Genomic DNA, 16,185 nt, shown 5'->3' with positions numbered 1-16,185 from the left:
TTCTGCTGCTTGGATTCTACTCTAGAGCTCTCTTTCCAAGCCCTCTCCCATATGCCCTCCCCCACTCCTGCCCCTACAAAACTTGCTGTGCTTGTAGTTCACTGTCAGCAACTCGCCCGTTTATTTTTTTCTCTCATTCTCAGTTTTCTTAGTCATTTTCCCTCCCCTTGATTTTGCAAAACTATTTTTTAGGTTGTAACATCTTCCCAACCTTATTCTTTAGAGCAAAGAATTGGGGAGACAGACTTTTCTCCCTTGATCTGAGACCATTCCACACATTGAAGGGCAGCCAGCAACATATGCTTTTTGTAAGAATAATTGAAAACATCAACTAGACAGCATAGAATTCTTTTGAAAGTCTGCCAGTTATTTGAAGCAAATTCAGTAAAGGAACAAAATACAGTGCTCAATATCTTAACCTTAATAGTTGCCTTCTTAGGACTTGGTCTCTAATTTGATTTTTGGTTATTCTGATGCAAAGTTGACTTAAGTAGCTTTTTGTGTTTGACCAGATTAGGTTTGCCTTCACTGAGAACTTAAGTGCTAAACAAAGACATTCCATCAAAGCAACCTGCTCTCACTCCGCATTCGGTTCAGATCACTTAGACACCTCTAACCATTCACTGACAGGTTATTGTCCGAAAGAGGGTGCACTTGATTGCCATTTTGCTTTCAGTATGACAGCTGTTAATGTAGCTCTCATTCGAGATACCAAGTGGCTGACTTTAGAAGTTTGTAGAGAATTTCAGAGAGGAACTTGCTCTCGAGCTGATACAGAGTGCAGGTTTGCCCATCCGCCAAGAGTTTGCCATGTGGAAAATGGCCGTGTGGTGGCCTGTTTTGATTCTCTGAAGGTGAGTGCCATGTGTATGCACATAAGTACTTCAATGTGTCCATTTCTAGACATTTAGAAGGAAGATGTGCTAGAAAAGTAAGATGAATAAGAGGATAAAATTACGTATTACTTGATTTAAGACAAGATGTAGCCTTTCTATATGTTGAACTAAGCCAGTTGGAGGCTCATTCTGCCGTAGTTTACTTATCAAGATAGATACACTCATAAAACAAAAAATCATGAATTTTTGTAGGACTGAAGTATTATATCCTTGCTGAAGTTTAGGCTGATTCTCCATATATGTCTCTGTCTGGTCTGTGAATTACCATGTACATCAGGCTAGCCTTGAATTTGTAGCAACCCTCCTGCCTCTGCCTCCTGAGTCCTGGGATTGCAGGCATGCACCACCACACCTGACTAATATACTATCTCATGAGATTTTAATTTCTACATAGAATTTAGACTTTAAAATTTTTATTAGAATTATTCATTTTATTTTATCTGTGAATATTTTGCCTGCACGTGTGTAATTGGTACTTATGGCGTCCACAAGAGGGCATCAGATCCCCAAGAACCGGAGTTACTAATAGTTGTGAACCACCATGTAGGTTCTTAGAATCAAACTTGGGTCCTCTGCAAGAGCAACAAATGCTTTTAATCACTGAGCCATCTCTCCAGCTCATGAAATTAGGATTTTTAATACAGTGATCAAAATTCTCATGCAACAAAGAAACTCTTTGATGAATTTTAGTATACATATAGCTTATTATGCATATTAGTAAGTTATAAATGCTTGAGATCAGTCAGCTCGCAGAGGACAAATAAAGTCAGACTAAGCATACAACTTAAAACCTCATTGTTCAGGAATTTTCGGCATATTGTTATAAAACTAACTTCACTAAATTTTCTTCTTGAACACACGATTGAACAGCTTCTGGTCTGTAAGAATCAGGGCAGTCTTAGCTGCCAAAGTTGTAAAGCTTGAGTAAAGCAAAATTATGAGGGCAGGTGAGGTGTTTTAAACAGAAGGACATAAATGATTGTGTAACATGGGAATGTATTCATTTTCATGTTTTCATAGTTACCTTAAAATAAGGATAAGATCCTGCCTCAAAGTGATGTGTCAGATTTTGTTAACTCCCCTTGGAAAGTCTTTACCCCCCTCTGAGGAGCGGATTAGGGGCTGGTTTGGGGAGATGGTGGGAGGATCAGGAGGAGGGAAGGGAGTGGGACCTGGGATAGGTATGTAAAATAAGAAAAGATGATTTTAAAAAATAAATTCAATAAAAAACACTAAGAATAAAATGGAAGTACCTTTTGGCATTAGGGTTTTTAAGCTCCTTCCACATAGAGTTTTACAAATAAATTTAATTTTCATCAAAAAGTAAGGATAAGCATATCCAAATTAAAGCAGAGATGCAAAATGTATGGATAGATTATTGGTTTAATTAATAGATTTACCATCATGTATTTGAAATGATTTTTTAAAATTACAGCTAGATGAAATAGGCTTAACAAGGATTTTTTTTTAATTTCTTGATATTATGTGACCATCATCATGATCAAATTCACCTCGCTAACATTTTTATTGCTGACTGCATTGGCTATTAGAGGTGCATTTTACTAGTTTACTCAGAACACATCTTCAAATGCTTTACTATATACTCTTATCATTAGAGCCAGAAGTGCTTCGGACTTCAGAGTTTTTCAGAGTTGGCAATATTTTCATGTACATAATGATAAATCCTTAGGATATGATCCAACTTTAAACATGAAATTTATTTATATTGTGTATATATATTACATATATATATATGCCTTATGTCATTTAATACAGTATTTTAGTTCATCTGTTGTTTGTATGCAATACTCAGCCATGTATGGAATTTTCCAATTATGGTATCACATTGGTGCTCAGAACTATTGGATTTTAAAGCTTTTTGGTTTTTCAGATTAGGGATGCTCAACAAACCTATGTAGTTTTACTTATTTCTAGGTTGATAGTTTTTATTGTGAACCATTCCAGATCGTTTTGGGTGTTTGTTTGTTTGTTTGTTTGTTTGGCTAAGCGTAGTGACACACAGCTTTTATTCCAGAACTCACTAGGTAGTGGCAGGTAGATTTTTGTTGAGGTCAAGGCTAGCCTGGTCTCCATTTCAAGTTCCAGGACAGCTAGGACAACATAGTGAGACACTGTCTCAAAAGAAGGGTTTGTTTCTTCCTTCTTTCCTCAGTCATGCTCTACCTACAGTCTCTTTCTTTCAGTCTATTGCTGCAGTACAGCTTTGTTCCTTGAGGCCAAAAAGAGCACTGAGCTAAGTAGTGACGTCTTTCATTCAGCAGAGCACATGCAAGTCCAGGCATGGCAGTAGGCTTCTTGTCAGCTTGTTTCTGGAGATCTAGAATAGAGCCAGAGCTTCACTAATCTCATCCTTGAGCTCCTTTTCCCCCTCAAACCTTGGGTAACTTTTTCTTTAATAAATACAAAATGCCTTCACTACCTAACTTTCACAATGTCTCTGGAGATTCCAAAGAGACAGCACAAACGAAAAACAAGTACAACTACAAAGGGAATCAAGTGTATGGTTATTTTCTTGCAATTAGTGAATCATTTGTTTTAGGGGCTATTAAAAAGGGTTCCATTTAGGTCGACTTCATTATTGAATGATGCAAACTTGTGGGCCCAAATCCATTGCTATGAGGCTGATTTTATTTTTATTTATTTATATTTATTTATTTCTAGAATTTAGACATCACTGTTCTGTTCTTCTTCACTCTGTGATAGGGAATTCATTACAGACTATAGATTCTTTCTAGGCATCAGGGAACGAGGGATATGTGTGATCTCCCTAATCTTTGATATACTTTATGTCAGTGTTCCTATTAAGGGCAAAAGAATTCTTGCTATAAAGTAAATACATTGAGAAAAATAATATAAAAGGTGGTTGCTTGCAAAACACATACTGGACATTAAAGCTTGGAAAATGATTAATTCAAGTACTAAATAATGACTAATGACTATAAATACATCACTTAATTATTTTCATATGCTGTATACTCTCCTGGATCCTTTTCTCTTAAAATAATTCAGGCATTGTGTTACTATCTTGATGATCAGTCACACAAGATAAAGATGATTTACATAATTCTTACAGTTTTAATTTCTTTTCATGAAAACCTCAATATATAAAGCCTTTTAATTAGTTTAAAAGGCTTTATATATTTAATTGGCCATTTAGATAGCACATTCATCAGAGTTCCATGGTTGTACAAAAGCTTTGTAGTTTTTTTTATGTTGCTACTTACCCAAGATATGCATGAAAGTTATACTAAGACGAGGGTAATTGACCTCTGCTGATTGTACTCCTATCATATGCACAACACACAAAGAACATACCTTAATGATTGCTGACACATTCGCTGCTCCTCTTGAATTTGTATAATTGAAGCACCATTAAAATTTATTTATTTTTTCATCAGTGGTTAAAGAAATGAAGCAATCATTTGATAATTTGTGGGCTATGGGTTTTGTTTTTTGAGGTCATGCATGTGTGCATGAGCGTGGGCATGTGTGTCTGTATGTGTGTGTGTGCGTTTGTGCATGTGTGTCCATTCCATTAGCACTAGCTACTCAACCAGATGATGATTCTTTGCCTACATAATAGGTACAATAGATACTGTGTCCTATTTTCACCTCATAATGAGCAGAGGTCCTGAAAATAGGAGGGTGAGCTGAATGGATGATCGTGCATTGTGCTTCAAGAGCTGTGCTCATAACTGCATGAATGCTGCATGTTTAATGATGAAGGTTGTGCCATTTTCAGATAGGAGTCTAGCTTGTGAAGCCTGTAGACTAATTCTCAGCTACATAGAAGAGTCTCCGTCATGTTGCTATGCCACTGTTTTTTACTCAGTTGCCCTGTCTTCTTGGTACATTCATTTCAAAACTTCCCTTTGGTATTGTTTAACCCATTTTATGCTGATTCCCTGGCATTACATGCTGTCATTGATTTAGATTGATATTTTAAATGAATTCCTCTTAGATTTAACAAAAGATCATCTGTGGTTATTTTCATAACCAGTTTACTCTGCATCAAAATTATCAGGCATATCTTGAATCTTCCACTCTATTCTTGAAGCAGTGTATGATACCATCTACCTGCTATGCAGGAAATACATAAGTACTTTTAGTATTTCATTATAGCAGATTAACAGGAACCATATCTACCTGTCATAGTCGGTACTTTGGTAGTTTTGTAAAAACGACTTACTAGTTAAGCCATAAGAGCAGTCATACTCAGAGTAGAATTATGTCAATCCATATGCATTTGTAGATGATGGGAACCGGGAGAGTAATTCACACAAAAGACATCTAAAGTATGTCTTCACACTTCATGTATGATTACAAGCACAGTGATAATATAACAAGTGACACTTGTCATTAAGATATATCTCTATCCTTGTAGGTAATAATTGACCCTGTGATCCATATATTCTATATTTAGAGCCACCAATCACAGCAGCTTTTACTAGTTTAAAACTTAAGTATTTGGGAGTTAAGGCTTAGCACAGCGGTTGTTTACCCAGCACAGTGAAGGCCCTGGCTTCAATCTCCAGCACCTCACACAAAAAGACTATTTTGACTGAATATTTGCTCATCCATGTTTGCTTAGGCACAACGGCCAGAAGTCAGACTCTTTGCGACATAAGCTCAAGTGTTACACAAGACACAGAACCACTTATGAACTCTGGCTGTGAGGTTTGCCTCTACTATAAAGAGAGTCATGGAAAATAATGCCTTAGTTTAAAATATCTTCTTTAATATTGTCCTTAGAAAGGAATAATCCTTAATTTATAATAGTCTTTTGGGAAAAAAATTTTTAAAAATCTCTTGAATGAAAAATAGATTCATGATTAGTACCCAAACAGTCTCAGTTTATTTCAATGTTTTTTTTTTTTTCGAGACAGGGTTTCCCTGTAGTTTCTAGAGCCTGTCCTGAAACTAGCTCTTGTAGACCAGGCTGGCCTCGAACTCAGAGATCCGCCTGCCTCTGCCTCCCGAGTGCTGGGATTAAAGGCATGCGCCACCACCACCCGGCTTATTTCAATGTTTTTAAAATAAATTTAGACTTACAGAAAAATCAGAAAAATAATCGAAGCACTCCCTGCACACTCCTCCCAGAATCCTCTACTGTCAACAACTTATTCATAATAAAATTATCAAAACCAGAAAATTAGCACTAAGCAAAGCACCTAAAGTAGAGACTTTATTTAAATTTCCCCAATGGCTCCCAAAGGCTCAGTGGTTCAGATAAGTGAAGAAGTTCTCATGTCCATAGTATTTCAAAGAAAACTAGGAAATTGAGAATTTTGGCTGCTGAAAGACTATTCAATTAAAATCTTTTTACCTTTTATACATGAGGAAACTGGAGTTAATGAAAAAGAGAGTTAGTTAATTTCTCAAGATCACTGCAAAATTATCAGAAGAACCTGATGATTCCAATCATTTGAATCATTATCACATGAGAAGAAAAAAATGGAGAAAATGTCAAAAGGCATTTTAATTAAGGTTTATGGTTCATTTTTAGTTCTCATTCTGGGGTTATTGTTGAGATGGAGTCTTAGAAGTAGCACACACTATTCTCTAATTCTAAACAATTCTTCTGACTCAGCCTCCAAAGTGCTGAGATTACTGATATGAGCCTTAATGCCTGACTCATACTCTTATTAGTTTATTATAATCATTTAGACTGTGTGTTCCAAAATGTAGAACAGAAAGGAGATACTGTTGGCTTACAAAGTTATTTAACATTATGATGATAGCTTTGTTCAGTTCCCAAACAACAGAACAACTGGGCTGTCTCTGTTCCCTTTACCTTTCTTTTTCCCAAACACTGCATTGTTGGGTTAGCTAACCAGACTGATGGTTGATTTTTCATAATGCTCCCTGATGTCTGCTGTTGTTATGTACTTACTAGTAAAGTGCTCTGGTTAGCTGGTGATAGCTGTTACCAATCACCTGGATATTGTAATAGCTGTTCAACCTCAAAATGGATTAGTTTAAAAAAATAACTTCAACTCTAATTGACTTTACTTGAAGTGCAGTTTTATAGGACCATAGCTCAAGGTCATTTCTGTCCTTCCATGCAGCAAAGTTGCAGTTGGCATTTGGTGATATGTAACTCAGGATTCGAACAGGAAAGTATTTGTCAAATGCAGTTTGATTATATCATTCCCATGTGATAGGAGAAACTTGAAAATCTGAAATTAAAAAAAAACTGTATTATACGTCAGCCCCTTGGTTATGAAGAAACTCTTCCGTGTTAGGGCAATATAAAAATAATTTTGTTGCGGAGTGGTAGTTGCACATGCCTTCAGTCCCAGCACTAGGGAGTTTGAGGCCAGCCTGGTCTTCTAGAGCTAGTTCCAGGACAGCTAGGACTGTTACACAGAGAAACCTTGTCTCAAAAACCAAATAAATAAATAAATAAATAAATAAATAAATAAATAAATAAATAAATAATTTTGTTTCTGTTAACACAGCTCTATAAACTCATTGCAAAAATATCAAATGGAAAAAATAAAGCATATTTAACAAATGGTGCTGGCATAACTGGATATCAACATGTTGAATGAAAATAGACCCATATCTATCATCATGCACAAAACTCAAGTCCAAATGATTCATTGCAAATACTGTCATTTTCCAAATCATTTTTTGTGAACTGTGTCTAGCAAGTACTTAAGTACATTTGAAACTTGGGGATAGTTTTTTAGGAACATGATTTTTTTAGGAACATGATTTTGTATCCAGAGAATCATTTTTTTTTACTGCTCATTCCCTCCCCAAGTGATAAACTATCTGCCTGTACCATCTTTAAAGTGACTTTTTTTTCTCTAAATTTTGTGTCATTTGATCTTCAACTTACAGGCTTATGTAATGGACATTTCTCTCCTGCCTGTCAGATCCCGAATAACCACTCTGAGGCTTAATATTAATTACAACTGTTTGGCCTATTAGCTCAGGCTTATTATTAACTAGCTCTTACAACTAAACCCATTTCTAATAGTCTATATTTTCTCAAGAGGCTCGTGGGTTGTTACCTCACATCTTGCTTCTCTGGCCTCTGTGTCTCCCAGACTCTCCTTTCTTTGTCCCTTTTATAGATGCTTTATTTCCAGCCTGGCTCTATTCTGCCTGGTTATTGGCCAAATCAGCTTCTTTATTAACTAATGGTATAAGACATATTCACAGCACACAGAAGGGCGTCCCACATCAGGCTTATGTGATTGAGAGAAATTATAGCCATCTGCTATCATTAGCTTTTCATTTTCCTGTGTGTATTTAACTACGTAATTGGTGTTTGGGTTTTTGAAATCTATTTTTGATTATTATTCTATAACCTGGATATGTAATCTTGTTTAAAGTTTTAGCATTTTTTAGTTTTCCATTTTTTATAATTTTAAAAATTTTTTAGAGAGGTTCTATGTATCTCCAGCTGTCCTGGAACTCACAGTGTACACTAGGCTGGCTGAAACACACAGAAAACCACTACCTCTACCTCCTGAGTGCTTGAGTAAATGAGTAGCACATCATGCCCAGCATGTTTCAGTGTATTTATTCCTCTACTGTCAGTTACCTTAGCCAAGGTCAAGTTTATTGTCAGATGTAATTACACATTTTAAGTTATACTTTCATGCTTTTATACTTTTTGTCTTGATGTTATTTTTTAAGTCAATAATTGATTCCATTTTGTTCATGCTTTATTTTTTAAATGGTTCTCCTGTATCTGGACTTAACCACATAGTCACTGGAGATAGACTAAATCATTTTTATATCTTTTTAATTTTTTGTTTTTTTTTCAAGACAGGGTTTCACTGTGTAACAGTCCCAACTGTCCTGGAACTAGCTCTTGTAGACAAGGGTGGCCTCAAACTCATGGAGATCCATCTGCCTCTGCTTCCCAAGTACTGGGATTAAAGGCGTGGGCCACCTCCACTTGGTTGTATCTTGTTTATGATACATTTGTGCAATATTGGGTACTGTCATGCCTAATCTGTTATTTAGTTAAAGAACATATGGATATAGTATCATTCATTAGAAATAGTTTTTCAGCTATGACTTTTTCAGAGGCATTTATTAAATGTATGCTTCCAGCTGAATGTTTTCTATCATAAATGGACATTTTTTGTTGAAATTAATTTTTGACACACTAGAAGTTGGTATAAAAAATAGCTTTTAGTCCTATCCATTTTCTTCTGGGTGAAGAATGGACAGTGAGAATAGTTTCCAAACTGTTAAAATGGTCCCTAAATTTGAAAGTATAGAGCCCACGGTAAATACAACAAATTCCCTAAACCAAGCCATATCGTGAATGTTGGACACAATTCACTGACAACCTACATAGTAGCAATATTCTATATTTTCTGCATCAAAATGAACAGATTGTGCAGTTGCCTTTTTGCATTGCTGGGAATGGAATCCAAGGCCTCTGGCCTGCTAGCCACCAGTTCTGCCAGTGAGCTGTTTTCACAGGCCTTGCTTTCTGTTGTTTTGTTTTGTGATGGAGTTTGACTGTGTAGCCCAGACTGGCCTCCAGCTTCTAGACCTCCTTCTTTAATGATTTCAAGTGCTAGTGATACAGATTTATTCTCTTTTTGGGGAGCTTCAGAAAACTTTCTCCCTCTGTGACTTCATATTCTTTATCTAGATTGTTTTATACCCTGAAATACATTGTGTGGATAGCATTGTACTACCAGTAATCTTTAACCCAGAGATAAGATTGTTTTAAGACTACATTGTCACATTGTCTACAAATATTTGTTCATGGGCCTATTTGTGAAAGATAGTAATAGTAACACAACAATTTGAGGATTTTTGACATCTTCAAGAGCACTGTATTTTTGTTTTAAAGATTTCACAAATAACCTAATCCCCCAAGATTGTTTTTCTTTTGTTAATGTTTATGCTTATCAGTTACATGAACTTAAATTTTTTTCTAGCCTCTCTAATAGCATAGTTTGGTTCCTTTATTTTTAGTAGTCAAGCAAGTTAGTTATATGGAAATGAATGCAAAGGGCAGGGTCTGCAGCTCAGTGATTAGGAATATGTTTCATAATTTTCATCCCAAGCACAGAAAAAATAGGTTCTAGAAACAAATTTGGTCTTAAACATAACTGACAAACATTAAAATTATGGACATTTTCATTCTACCAGTACATAGCATTTAAGAAAAGATACTGTCTTGTTTTTCAAGAATGCCTGAGAATCGTCTTGCTAACTGCTTCTTTCTTTGGTGAATTACAAATGTAACCATTAGAATATTTGGAATGTGACATGATATCAGCAAGTGGCAATACATAGAGAAAGTGTTACCTTAGACTAACAGCTCTGAGAAGGGCTCATTGTGTGGCCTTGAGTAAATCATGAGAATCCTGCAACCCGTGTTTCTCTTCAAACAACAGCCTCTGGTGGCATATACTTTGGAGGGCTATTTGTGGTTCGTTACCAAAATTTTTATAAATGTCAGGAGTTATTTAATGCTGAAAGTTCTGTTGTATCCTTTGGAAATTCTGTATGGATTCAGTTCTCAAAGACATGATTTTTTTAACAAGCATTTACTGAAACGTCTTACTTACTAGACAGTAGTTGGGCTCAGTACTGTACAGAGCACAACATTATGGAAGGCGTGACTCTTATGGAGCTCTTAGTATAAGGCTGCTCTAGCATGTGCCGTAAGCCATGTATTATCTCATAGTTAAAAGAGCCCAAGGAAGGACAGGACTGGGATTATGTCTAGCTGTAGAGATTAAAGACACAGTCATGGAAGAAGTATGTTTGAAGTATTCTTTGAAGAAGGTATAGGCAGACATTCAAGTCAGAAACGATAAGCTAAGCAAAGTCAGAAGGGGAAAACTGGAGTGTCTGGGGAGTTCGGTGTTAAGTTTAGACAGGCCTGAGCATAGAGCTTGAACTGGAGAGGAGTGGGCTTAAAATTCAGTGAATATGGTGAAGGATGTGACTCTATGGTAGAGTACTTGCTTAGCATGTACAAGAATCTGAGTTTTGTCTTCAGCACACACAGAAACAGTACAGCGCTAGGACTCTAGGCTTTATTTTATAGCTCTGAGAAGTCTAGAATATTTTTATAAATGAATATATATATGTATGTATATATGTGCTATGTGTATATGTATGTATGATTGGTGTGATAATCCAGTAAACTTTAAGCATAAATTTGTATGAAATGTTTGGAATTGCATTTGATCACACACAGGTAGCTTACCAATCAAAGTACTATTGAAATCATTATTAATGATAATGAGGTCATTCTTCAAAGGATTTTTTGACAAACATGATTGCCTACTTTGATAAACACATACATATAGTTAAATTGATAACTTACTCTAAATAATCTGCGATGTTTGTAATTCTTGGAGTCTGAGCATAGGAAGGCAAAGAAAATTTCCAACAAAGAGGTCCATACATGGACACTTCAAAAAGTGTTCAATAATTGCAATTTAGTAACAAGAACCTCCTTTGAAATGAATTAGGAAGATAGTAAGAGAGTAGCCTGAAGATATAAGTTTAAGGAAGAATATCTAGGTAGGCTTATGAGTTATACTGAGTTTTTTTTTTCTTTTTTCTTTTTTTGGTTTTTCGAGACAGGGTTTCTCTTAGCTTTTTTAAAGCTTGTCCTGGAACTAGCTCTTGTAGACCAGGCTGGCCTCGAACTCACAGAGATCCGCCTGCCTCTGCCTCCCAAGTGCTGGGATTAAAGGCGTGCGCCACCACTGCCCGGTTTATACTGAGTTTTTTAAGTGAGTAAATCTCTTTTTACTTTTTCCATCTTTATGGCCATTCCTAGATAGCAATGTCTGGTATTCAAAATAAAATATTCTGAGGCCATGTGAAATACTCTGTAACCAAGATATGAGCCAGTTTAAGCAGCTGACTCTACTTTCTTTCAAAAACAGGAAAGATAAGAGGAACATTTTGGCCAGTGCCTGTAATTCCTGAATTTGGGAGTTGGAGACTGAAGCATCAAAAACTCAGGGACATTTTAAGCTATATAATGAGTTCCTGCCCACTTTCCTTCTTTTCCCCCAAATTTTTCTATTCTCCCACTAGAGAAACAGGTAAGGAAAAAATGAAGTTGCTATAAGTCACAGATTATAAAAGGTAAGAAGGGAAGGAAGGAAGGAAGAAACAAGGAGGGGCCACAAAAGGATAGTAGAAAACATCTATTTAGGCAATCCTTTCATTTTGAAATAATTTAGCTTCACTATTACCATGTTTGAAACCAAACTATAATGAAAATGTAATGAGGAAATCACATACTACAATGTGTTTGGGGAGGGGAACAAAGAAAGACCCTTCTCCCAGAGAGAGAATTCCTTATATCATTTTGCCATTTGAAACTGCTGTGCTTTCCACAAAAAAGCAAAGGCAAAACCGTGATGAGTGATGCCTTCGAGAAACCCTAAGTCTCCCCATCAAACTTGCTCTTCCTTCTTCTCAGTACCATGGACATCCTGGTCACCGTGGTTTCCTCTCCTGGTTTCCCACACCCTCAACAGGCTTCATGTCCCAGAATTCCTTCAGTCTTTCCTTAGTCTCTGCAACTTCAGGATAGATGAGACTGACCTTCGTGGGTAAGTTCCATGAGGTCTTTGGAGCTAAACTAGGTCCTCTTTGTTTCTTCATCCATCTCTTGGCACAGTCTTTTTTAACATGAGAGGTGCTTAGTGTCATATTTGTTCTTTGATCAGGGAGAAAGCAATGCAGTTCGATGCATGTTTGTATTTTCTTTTGGTTGCTCACATGTTCTGCACTACATTTGGGGCCCAGTGATGAACTTTACTTTAAATTTGGAATACTTTGATATAATTATCAAATTTTAAATGAAAATCCTGTCATTCCTACTGTCAATGACTTACTCTTTGGACCTGATGTAATGACCTTATTGGAAAAAAATACCTTCCTTGTAAGTTATTTCCAAGAAGAATGTACTTGTATATATAGAAATAGAGTTGGTCAACATGGGAATAGTTGCTTTTTTTTGCAGTTCATTAAACCCCTAGGTAGTTTTTATTTAGATATGTTATTGTACTCTGAGCACTCCCATATTGGGAACTGGAGGTCTCCATTTAAAATCGGTTTCCAGTGGTAATCATATCATATTGTGCATTCAGTACAATTACTTTTCAGTCTAAAGTAAAAGTAAAGAACAAATGAACTAAGTGCAGCTACAACTAATCTTAATACAAAATGGAAAAAGAAAGAAGTGAAAATCGTTGATACTGTCTTCACTATTTTTAAGAGGATGAGAGTATTAGCTCATCGGTCGCATGTTTAAGGCTCTTGACTCTTTACCTAGTACTCTGCAGGAAAGAGGATGATGATGTGTGTGTGTGTGTCCACGTACATGTCCATGTATGTACATGCAGAGGCCGGAACAGGACTTTGGGTGTCTTCCTCTTGCTCTCTGCCATAATGCCTGGAGACACCAGCAAGGGAGCTCTCAGGATCCTGCTGTCTCCAGGGCTACAGATGAACTTTGTATCCTGTGCTTGCTTTAAGGGTTAGGAATCTGCTGATCCTCAGGTTTAGATTATCCGTATTGAGACACTGTAGTCAGCATTGGGCTGTTACTCTTAAGGTAAAAGCATTTTCTTGCCTTTACCTCACATTTTCCAGATATGTTTCTAAGGAATGAAGAGAAGGGCTAATGTTTTCAAATGACTGGGACATTCTGAAGCCAGTGAAGGTATGAATTTAAGGAGAGCTGGGGAGTTTTTTCTCTTCCATTTGTGTCCTCAACAAACATTCAGAAAAGCACTCTGGCAATGATGTAGAGCAAATACGTTCACCATGGAATCAGAGCTCTCATGTACTTACTTTCCATTATAATTAATAGGCCTATTTTTGTAATCAGAAACTGAATTTATTTTCTAGGAACTTTGAGAAGCCCAATCTTTCATTTAGTGATCTACATTGGCTACTTGTGCGTCACTGCTAGCATCATGTCAGATTCGTGGAATAAAAATAGGAAACTCTACATTGTGGCTTTTTATGAATAGAATTATCAGTAACAAGAAAATTCTTGATAAATAGCTAAGTCTATTGTTTGATGAATAGAACAGTGTGCCCTGAGAGTACAGGGTCACAGAAGTATGGTAGCAGACTAGCTTCATCTGGGCACTTGCCGTAAATGTATGTTCTCTTGCCTCATCCAATACCTGCCGGAAAAGACAATCAAGAGGTATTTGTGGCCTAGTGTTTTTTCAAGAAACCCTCCTGGTGGTTCCGATGATGACAAATATTTGAAAAACTTTAGAGAAAACTATAACTATAAACTGTAACAACTCAAGATGATACTTCAATGCTGCAGATCCTCTGTTCCTCCCCTCTTGTTCAAACGTGGGAGAACATGGTGTCTGATTCACAGGACTCATACCCTTGGAATGTCTGCTCCATTTTTCTAAACAAAGCACCACAGTGCTTATCATGTGAGGGAAGTTTTTGAGAAGTTCTTCAATTAAGACAGTAGTTTGCTGCTTCACATCCTAACATTCCTTAAAATTCTTTGATCATAGAACTTTATTTTGGTGGGCCATATAGAAACTTCTCATGGAGTTTTGTGTAGGTGACTAGCCAAGAATCATATTGTTGATAAATGTGTGAAACTGAAAAGAAAATTGTCGTAGCCATGTATCTGTTATAATGCATTAGAAAGGTTAGTGAATTTCTGTATCTCTGAGTCTCTGTTTTCAATATTATGGACCTACAAACTTTTATAAGCAGCAGGTGGGAAGACAAAATTGGTGTGCATTTGTATGTGTGTATTTTCATATGATATGTATGTACATATCATTTATGTCTATAGATATGTAATAATTAAGAATTTTTGCCTTCTTTACAATATGAATCAATCTTAGCTCCCAAAAGGTTGGCCTGTTGATAGGAAAAATGGAAAATGAGCTGACTCTTTCATAACCAGATTTAAAATGAGATTCAACTTTTATTTAACCATTTGCTGTATATAATCATTAGTATTTTAGCCACACTTAGTGTCTTCTTTTATAATATATTCTTTTGCAAGGAGGATTAAGGGTTTTTACTTGAGAATTTCACGCACACACATATATAACATATTTTGATCAATCTGTCCCATTCCCTCCCCTCCAATTCTTTCCATGCCCCACCACTACAGCTATTCCCTCCCAATTTCATCTGTTCTTTTTATGTATTATTATTATTATTATTACTATTATTACACAATCTGTTTATTGCTTTATCCTTCTCACTAATCGGAAACTACTAATGGCTTTTCATATTTTGTATCTTTTTAATAAATGTTACAAATAAAATACAATACTGGCCACAATAATGTTAGAAAAGCTGTATCAATCAAAGATTGTAATGTTCTATGCTTTTGTGTATAATAAAAATAATTTATAGATTGCATTAGTATTCAAACATAATTTTTGTTGTGTTAATTTTCAGAAGTTTTGTTTTTTATATGTTCTGAATGCTGGGACTAGATCCTGGGGCTTTTGGCATGCTGGCAAGTGCTCTACCACTGAGGATTGCTCTAGCCTTTGTTACTCCTAAATCATAATGTAGGCCTTTGTAATAATAAAAGGAGAATTAGTCTCTTGAGTGCTAGTTTCTTGACAGTTGAAGAGGAGAGAGCAAAGGTTATATGAAGTGAATTAGAAAAATGAGAGTAATATGTGTCTCTGCTTTTTATGTTCTTCTCCTCCACCTACTATAAATAAAGCTAAGGTGTGGTAGCAGCAATTGCTTAACAGTAATATCCAGTTCTCATAAAAAAGATCTCATTTTTAACATTATGTATAAATAATTGGTTTAGGCTTTTGATAATTTATATTATTTATATAATCAAGAGCTATATAGAATATAAAACATTACTTACAATAGAGAGCTAAAGTGATACAAGTACCTGTAAATTATCAGGCTGTTTATAGCTAATTATAAGCAAGGATTTTAGTTTTATTGAAAAAAAGTAATAAGATACATTTTTCATATGATATTATTTCCAAAACATATTAAATTTTTCCTAGTTCCTATGGTTTTTCAAAAACCTACAAAGTATATGGAATTAGGAATTATTTGCAAACTAATATGATTTGAAATAATTACAATCTAGTGCACTTGGATTCCAGTTTAGCGTTCTTTCCAGTAGAATCTGCATTCATGTTGAAATTTATTCCTTCTTAGTTTAGGAAAAATACATTGACAGTATGAATAGTCCATTAGTTTTCTGTTGCTACTACAAAAACACCTTAAAAGAAGAAAAGATGTATTTTGTCTCACACTTTCA

At 35.8% G+C, this 16,185-nt stretch overlaps 1 protein-coding gene across 1 annotated transcript in view; it reads left to right on the top strand.

Annotated features, from left to right (window-relative positions):
• Positions 1–218: 218 nt before the first annotated feature.
• Mbnl3 (muscleblind like splicing regulator 3) overlaps positions 219–16,185 on the top strand; it is a 53,459-nt gene continuing 37,492 nt past the window's right edge. The window contains 1 exon segment of the mRNA XM_038316656.1: positions 219–854. Within this exon segment, the coding sequence (XP_038172584.1) occupies positions 678–854 (177 nt within the window). The 5' untranslated portion in view covers positions 219–677.

The sequence above is a fragment of the Arvicola amphibius genome, chromosome X, assembly GCF_903992535.2.
Source record: "Arvicola amphibius chromosome X, mArvAmp1.2, whole genome shotgun sequence".
Classification (NCBI taxonomy): Eukaryota; Metazoa; Chordata; class Mammalia; order Rodentia; family Cricetidae; genus Arvicola; species Arvicola amphibius.
The sequence above is the reverse complement of the archived record's forward strand: the minus strand, read 5'-3'. Positions and strand labels throughout refer to the sequence as shown.